General features: G+C 47.6%; 2 protein-coding genes across 2 annotated transcripts; both read left to right on the top strand.

The window, feature by feature from the left end:
• Positions 1-809: 809 nt before the first annotated feature.
• On the top strand, positions 810-2817 carry LOC311329550 (p53-induced death domain-containing protein 1; the record flags this gene model as incomplete). The annotated part of the gene is made up of 3 exons (XM_084461425.1): positions 810-830; positions 1298-1461; positions 2583-2817. 3 exons carry the CDS (start codon positions 810-812, stop codon positions 2815-2817), a joined length of 420 nt encoding a protein of 139 aa, XP_084317551.1.
• A 1433-nt stretch (positions 2818-4250) lies between these two features.
• Positions 4251-6128, top strand: kbtbd7 (kelch repeat and BTB (POZ) domain containing 7; the record flags this gene model as incomplete). Its single annotated transcript, XM_084452252.1, has 1 exon — positions 4251-6128. The coding sequence occupies one exon, from the start codon at positions 4251-4253 to the stop codon at positions 6126-6128; it is 1878 nt and encodes a 625-aa protein (XP_084308378.1).
• Positions 6129-7307: the final 1179 nt, after the last annotated feature.

The raw sequence follows: 7307 nt of genomic DNA on the forward strand, positions 1-7307 counted from the left end.
ATATGTTAAAAACGAACAGCATTCATATACAATCTGAAATGTAGCTTGGTGTTCATATTGAAGAACATTCATATAGTATTGATATTGCACATATAAGAGAGATATGATGTATTTATCGTACACATGCTACTGAAGGGGAATGAGTGATTTTTAATGTAAAACCTGTTTTTAATGTAAGCTTTTCAAAACAGTCTACTGTCACTGCTGCCTCTCACTGAAATAACTTACTTTCATTTGACATGTTCACAAAAACGAACTAATTTCTGGTGCTCACTCATTGTTCTGGGTAAAAGAAATACAGTAACTGCTGTCTCTGAAATCTTTTGTCCTACTCATAAACACCTGTAGATGGCACTGTTGCAAAGTAATTAACTACACTGACTATTGCATCTGTATTTCATGTTATTACTGTAGCCTATTTCTGTTTTGATGTTATAGATGCAATGCTGTGTAATTTATGGGATTTCATCACCCATGTGATCCGCGGTAGGAGGTCCAATACTCAGAAATTAACAAGGCAGAACAAAAGTTTAATTTTTAACAGGCCAGCATTTTGTTGTAGTCTCTAAGGCAACATTCTTCAGAACAGCGGGACTAGCGCTCAGAGTAAGGTGAGTTTCCTCTCACTTCTCCCGATAACAGCACCCTTTATAGTTTTATGTAGACTAATGCAAAACACCAGTAAACAGCAAAGACTGTTGTGTTTTTGAATATCTGGTGGACAAGCTGTATTATTCAAAAGCCTTTATTTTACTTTGTATAGAAGAAATAACATCACTGTGTGCCAGTCACTGTGTGGAGTGGAGAAAATGCCAAGTAACGCACAAGAGGTACGTCAGCATGCAAAGCAGGTGTTTCCTTTAGTTGAAAGTACAAGTATGCTGTGAGTATATGTATCCCATGTTTCTCAGGCCTAGTGGCCCATAGGCCAGGAGCCCATCTCCTGTTTCTGTAGCGTGAGGCAGCTTGATGTACAAGTACACCCCCTGGACATGACACTAGTATGTCGCAGGGACTTACCCCAATCCAACACTTGAAGCAGGGAGGTATCGGGTACCATTATTATAGTCTTTGGTGTGACTCGGCTGGGTATCGAACTCACAACCTCCCAGTCTCAGGGCGGACACTCTAACCACAAGGCCACTGAGCTGGTATATACAGTATAGTAAAAGGCAATTCACCCAATAGCTCATCCTCAGTTTATAGTCTGTGAAATATGACAACAGTAGCTTTATTTCCTGCCACACACCTTCTTAGGCCACTAAATGCACTTAACCCATTTGGTGTGTTGTTCCAGGATGCTGTTATCAATCTGAAGTCGGTCCAGGAGCTCTCTGGTCAGTTGGGGTTCGAGTGGCCAGTTCTGGCCTACGAGCTGGGCTTCAACAGGACAGAGGTCCGGCAGTTCCACACCACGTCCATGGAGAAGAGAGGCCAGGCCAGGAGTATGCTGGAGTGCTGGTGTGTGTGTGCGTGTGTGTGTGTGTGTGTGTGTGTGTGTGTGTGTGTGTGTGTGTGTGTGTGTGTGTGTGTGAGAGAGAGAGAGTGAGAGAGAGAGAGAGAGAGAATGAGAGGGAGAGAGAGAGGCAGCGTCATAAAATGACTGATGGTACAGTAGATGTTCCTCCAAGTGACATGTTTCAGTTCCAGCCCACATGAAAGATTGGGGTTTTATTTTGACAGCACTGGCTTGGTGGATGTGTGGAAGATGAAGTGTGCATTTGTAAGGATTGTACAGTGCGATCCAAATCAAATGTGATCTAAAAATACGCTCCTGTAAGCTTAGCTGACTAGTAATTTCAACAAGGCGTGGTGGGTGTGTCGAACACACTCACACATGGACGTGCGTGTGTGTGTGTGTGTGTGTGTGTGTGTGTGTGTGTGTGTGTGTGTGTGTGTGTGTGAGAGAGAGAGAGAGAGAGAGAGATAGAGAGAGAGAGAGCCTTGGTATTAAAGTGTGTGAGTAAGAGAGGATTACCGATTATTTCTCCATTCTTGTGCTACTTAATTAGATTCTGTCCCTAAACCATGTGCATACTTTGCATCCCTATAGGCTAACAAGGACAACACTCACTATAGACACAGCTAGAATAGGCCTGCCGTATGCTGCATGCTTTATTGACATGACATTGTGTACAGTAAATATCTCTCAGCTTAAGTGTTTTATCTTGCATCTTTTCACTTACATGTGTTTGTGGTCCCTCTCTCTCTCCCTCTCTCCCTCCCCCTCTCTCTCTCTTTCTCTCTCCCTCTTTCTCTCTCTACCTCTCTCTCTCCCTCTCTCTCTGTTTCTCTCTCCCTCTCTCACCCTCTCTCTCTTTCCCTCTCTCTCTTTCTCTCACCCTCTCTCTCTCCCTCTCTCTCTCTCCCTCTCCCTCTCCCTCTCCCTCTCCCTCTCCCTCTCCCTCTCCCTCCCTCTCTCTCTCTCTCTCTCTCTCCCTCTCTCTCTCCATCCCCCCCTCTCACCCTCTCTCTCCCTCTCTCTCTTTCTCTCTCCCTCTCTCTCCCTCTTTCTCTCTCCCTCTCTCTCTCCCTCTCTCTCTCTCTCTCTCTCTCTCTCCTCTACCCATCCGTGTCCCCAGGTATGAGAGGTCTGGGCAGAAACCCAATAAGACCAGGCTGCTGCAGGACGGCCTGGAGCGCGCTGGGCGCAGGGACCTGGCCGAGAGGCTGCGCTGTCTGCACTGGGGGCACCAGAGACTCAGCCGCAGGGTGGAGCTCCCCTCCGCCTTCCCCTTCCTCCTCACCGTCCACAAGACCCTCCGCTACCAGGACGGCCAGCGCAGGAGCAGGGAGACGAACCGCCAACCCGTCTGAGAGGTGGAGGTGTGGGGGGGGAGAGGGAAAGGGAGACAGGAAGAGAGGGGGATCCCAAGCTTGGTCTTGTTGGGCTTGAGAGAGAGAGAGAGAGAGAGAGAGAGAGGGGGAGAGAGAAAGAGAGGGAGAGAGGGAAAGAGAGAGAGAGGGAGAGAGAGAGAGAAAGAGAGAGAGAGAGAGAGAGAGAGAGAGAGAGAGAGGTTGTACACAGGCAGATGCATGCAAGCACACAACCACCACACAGATTCCCTTGCAGTAGCTTCCATCTCTATGCCCTCTCCCAAGGCCATTCAAAGCTTTCTATAAAAGGGACAAATAAATGCTTTTCAGACCTCATTCTGGCTCCTTGTTTCAGTCTGTCTCTTTTGGAAATAACACTCTGTTCTGCACTGCTACCTCTATCAAATACATGTTTAAAATAATTAAAAGTAGTGAATGCTGCTTCAATGGACAATCTAAGGGCTGCAGTGAACTGGGACGCAGACCAGTAGCTCAGTAATGTAACCTCCTTATTCTGGCTGCAGTCAGATCCTCTATTGGGGTCAACTCTGCCTGCCTGGCTGTTCTCATCCTGACCTTAATCCTACAGAAATATGTTAAATCTCTCATAGCCATAGTGGGGCCCACTTTGTTTGATCAAATCATAATTTCTTAATTTAATTTCTTTATTAGAAGTATTCTATAGCCTAGCAAATTGCTTATAGAGCCAGCCTACAATAATGTACAATTGCATTTGAAGTAGGCTTACATAATAAAATCTCATTATTTTTCTCATTATAATTCATTAATGTGGAAAACTGTCATACAATTAATTTGTGTAATAAATAGCCTATCGTTGTAGGAAATTCAGTGAATTTAGCCTATTGTGGTACATGGGAAGTTCAGTTAATTCATCACTGATCCTCCTAAGCGTCTGAAATTGGTCAACCAAACTTAATTCAGATCTCGTTGCACACAGCCTACCGGCGCCATATGCGGCAATCCCATTGGGTAGCAAGATTGTATGAGCCTGTAGCGTTACTGGCTGCTGTCTTGAGAACGAGACGGAATCGGAGTCGGCACGAAGATAAATGACAAAGCGAATGGATACGATTATTGACAGTGATTTTTTTTTAAATCTGCATCCTGTATGATCTGACTTGGGAGACAATTGTAGGCTATAATGTGTTTTCGTGAATGATAGTGGCTTGACAGTAAGCAACAAAAGAAACGCCGCATTGCATGATATTCTCAGCCGAAGCTAAACGCAGATTATCTGTTTTTCACTCGAAGCAATGGCAACATTGTATCATTCATAAATTAATGAGTATCCGATTGACAGCTGTTGAGACCGACTACACGCACTATTTTGAAGACGTCGGACGTATGACAGCAACTAATTAAAAGAGCAGTAGCGGGGTCAAAATTTAAACTCGTCAAGCTACACCGCATTAATGGCTTCAGTGCTGGGATTTTTCAGTGGTCCCGAGGAACTGGAAGACGTCAATCACGCGCGGGAATTGATCAAAGAACTGAAGCTTTTCTATGATTCTCAGCTGCTCGCGGACGTTTCGATCCAAGTGGAATATGACCACGCGACCCTGGACCAGCGCGCGGACAGCTCGGGGGGTGAGATTGGAAACGTTTTCTCCTGCAACCGTAACATCCTCGCCGCTGCCAGCCCGTACTTCAAAAGCATGTTCACCGGTGGTCTCACCGAAAGTATGCAGGAGAAAGTGTTGATTCGCGGTTTGGATGCCGAGTCTATGTCCGTGATCATAGACTACTGTTACACCGGCAAAGTGACAATTTCGGAGAGCAACGTCCAAAGGCTTTATGCAGCCGCCAATATGTTACAGCTTGATTACATCAAACTGGCTTGTTCTAGTTTTATGATCCGGAGGCTGGACCCCTCGAACTGCGTGGGGATTCTAAAGTTTGCAGACACATATGACAATCCGGATTTAAAGGGCAAAGCGCAGGCTTTTATTGCTAGGAATTTCTCCCAGCTCAGCACCAACGGTAAAGAGTTGTGTGAGCTAGAACTTAGGCAGATGAAGGAGGTGTTGTCTTTAGACACGCTGGATGTGGATTGTGAGAGAAAGGTGTGCTCGGCTGCGCTGCAGTGGATCGAGGCGAACGCACTTGAGGAGATGGAGGCTGCGCTGCAGGTGCTCAGGTGTGTGCGCTGGGGCTTATTCACAGAGAAGGACAAAGCTTATCTCGACGGTCTCAAGGTGACGCCCGTCCTGGAGAAACACCTCGCACACTTCACGGACAGAACCGCGGAGGAGGACGGTGTCATTATACCTGCCAGAGTCGACGTACCCAAACACAGGATAGGCACGAGCGCCAAAGAGATGATCCTCTTCTTCGGTTTGCCGAACGACAACATCTTGTGCTGTGACCCTCTCTCCGAAGAGCTCTACTTCATTGCGCCCCCTTTGGTGAGCCTAAGCAGCCAGGACTACAAACGCTCCACCATGGAGTCGCTGACTGTCTGCGCCACGCCCGACGACACCCTCTACGTGTCGTCTCACCTCTCCAAGCACTTCTGGGTGTACAACCCCTTGCTTAACTGCTGGCAGGAGCTAGCTGAGAGACTCCTGGGGAGGGTCCACTCGGGGATGTGCTACCTGAGCGGCCATGTTTACATTCTAGGGGGCAGGAACCCGGTGACGGACGCCAGGCTGAAGGAGGTGGAGTGTTACAGCGTCCAGAGGAACCAGTGGACGTTGGTGGCCCCCCTGCCCCACTCCCTGGGTAAGATGCAGGTGGTGGCGGTGAGCGACCATCTCTACGTGGTCAACAAGCGCAGGATGCTCTGCTACGACCCCAAGAGGAACCGCTGGCGCCACTGTGGGTCCCTGAGGAGAGACAAGCAGCACAAGGCCTGCGTGTTCCAGGACCAGATCGTCTGCGTGTGCGACATCCCCGTGGTGAAGGCCTACAGCCCGGCCCGAGGGGAGTGGAGAAGACTGGGGGACATCCCCATCGATGGCCGTGCCCTGAACTACCAGGTGATCCAGCATAACGAAAGACTGCTGCTCCTCACCCAGACTCTGCTGCAGCACAACAAGAACAGGGTGCTCATACACGAGTACGACTCCGCCAAGGACAGCTGGAAGAACGTCGTAGCCGTCTACGTGTCCTCGCTGGGCCCCGTGTGTGTTTCCACGCGGGTGTACCCGGCCTGTTTGGGCTCGGCCCAGAGCTTTGCCACGGAGGAGGACGATGACAGTGGATCCAGCGCCGACTGGGACTTCGACGGGCTGACGGACGCAGACTCGGACTCGGGGAGCTCGAGTTCGTTCTCAGATGAGAACTGGTAGCAAAACGTTGTTGTTTTTTTTTGCTTTGCGTCATTTGATTAAAGGGGAAATTTTGGTTTCTTCTTATGAATTATCATGTATCTGGGAAGCCCACAGAGATTTGATTTGAGGAGCTGTAACTTCTCAGATATCAGGGTAAATTGATGAAAGCAGATGGTCTTCAACAAGACCATTTAGGTACACTAGTGTCAGGTTTCCCAACACATATTAAAGGACAATGCTCGTTTTTGACAACCTGGACCTTATTTAGACATATTATAAGACGTTTGACTCACCGAGATCACTTTGGTGTAGTTCGGAGGCATGTAGAAGAAATTTAAAATCCAGCGCGAGCCAGTATATCCATGTTATGTCGGTGGTCGGGGCACTTAGAATGCAGTTTCTAAAAATCTATTTTCTGCCGCGAAACGGTTGTTTTCATCAATCTGTCTTCATGAATCGCTAGTTGTGCTTACATAGAGCATAATCCTGTGGTGGTTTTTCACATGCCTCTCTAATATGATCTTTAGAAGCGTCTTTCGAAACGAAATAGCTAATAGTCGTAAATAAGGTCCAGGTTGTCAAAAACGAGCATTGTCCTTTAAGCCAAGACTGGTCCAAGACTACAAAACATGTCATTGGGAATTCTCTATTGAAAGGGCTTCTTATTCAATCAATCAATCAATCAAAGCTTTATTTGTATAGTGCATTTCATACCCAGAGGCAACACAATGTGCTTTACAGAGAACAAGGGAGGTGGGCATACGACCCACTCTCTACATATTCCAGAGGGAAGCAAAAAAACAGTAATCACCCGGGGGCCAGATAAGTGAGCTGTAAAAATTCTTCCCTGACCCCTCTCAACAAGGCGATCAGTTAGCCTGATTTTGCAAGCTCACGTTCTGTTTCTGTCAGGAAAACCAGGTAACTTCTTCCTCCTAGACTAGGCATAATACAGTATGTGTCAGAGAAACCTTAAACTATTAGAAGCTCTTTAAAATATTAAGACTCATGCCGGGCTCAGACTACAGGATTTTTGGGCCGATTTATCCCCGATTCACCCCTCCCGACAATCGGAGGAGAAATCTGGTCTGGAACGTTGGTTAGGGCCGATGATCGGCCCAGATGATCTTGTAATGTGAGGGGTTTACAGATCCAATCTTATACCTCCCGATCGGCTCGCAGACCCATCAGGGCCGC

This window comes from Borostomias antarcticus, assembly GCF_949987555.1.
Source record: "Borostomias antarcticus genome assembly, chromosome: 2".
Lineage (NCBI taxonomy): Eukaryota > Metazoa > Chordata > Actinopteri > Stomiiformes > Stomiidae > Borostomias > Borostomias antarcticus.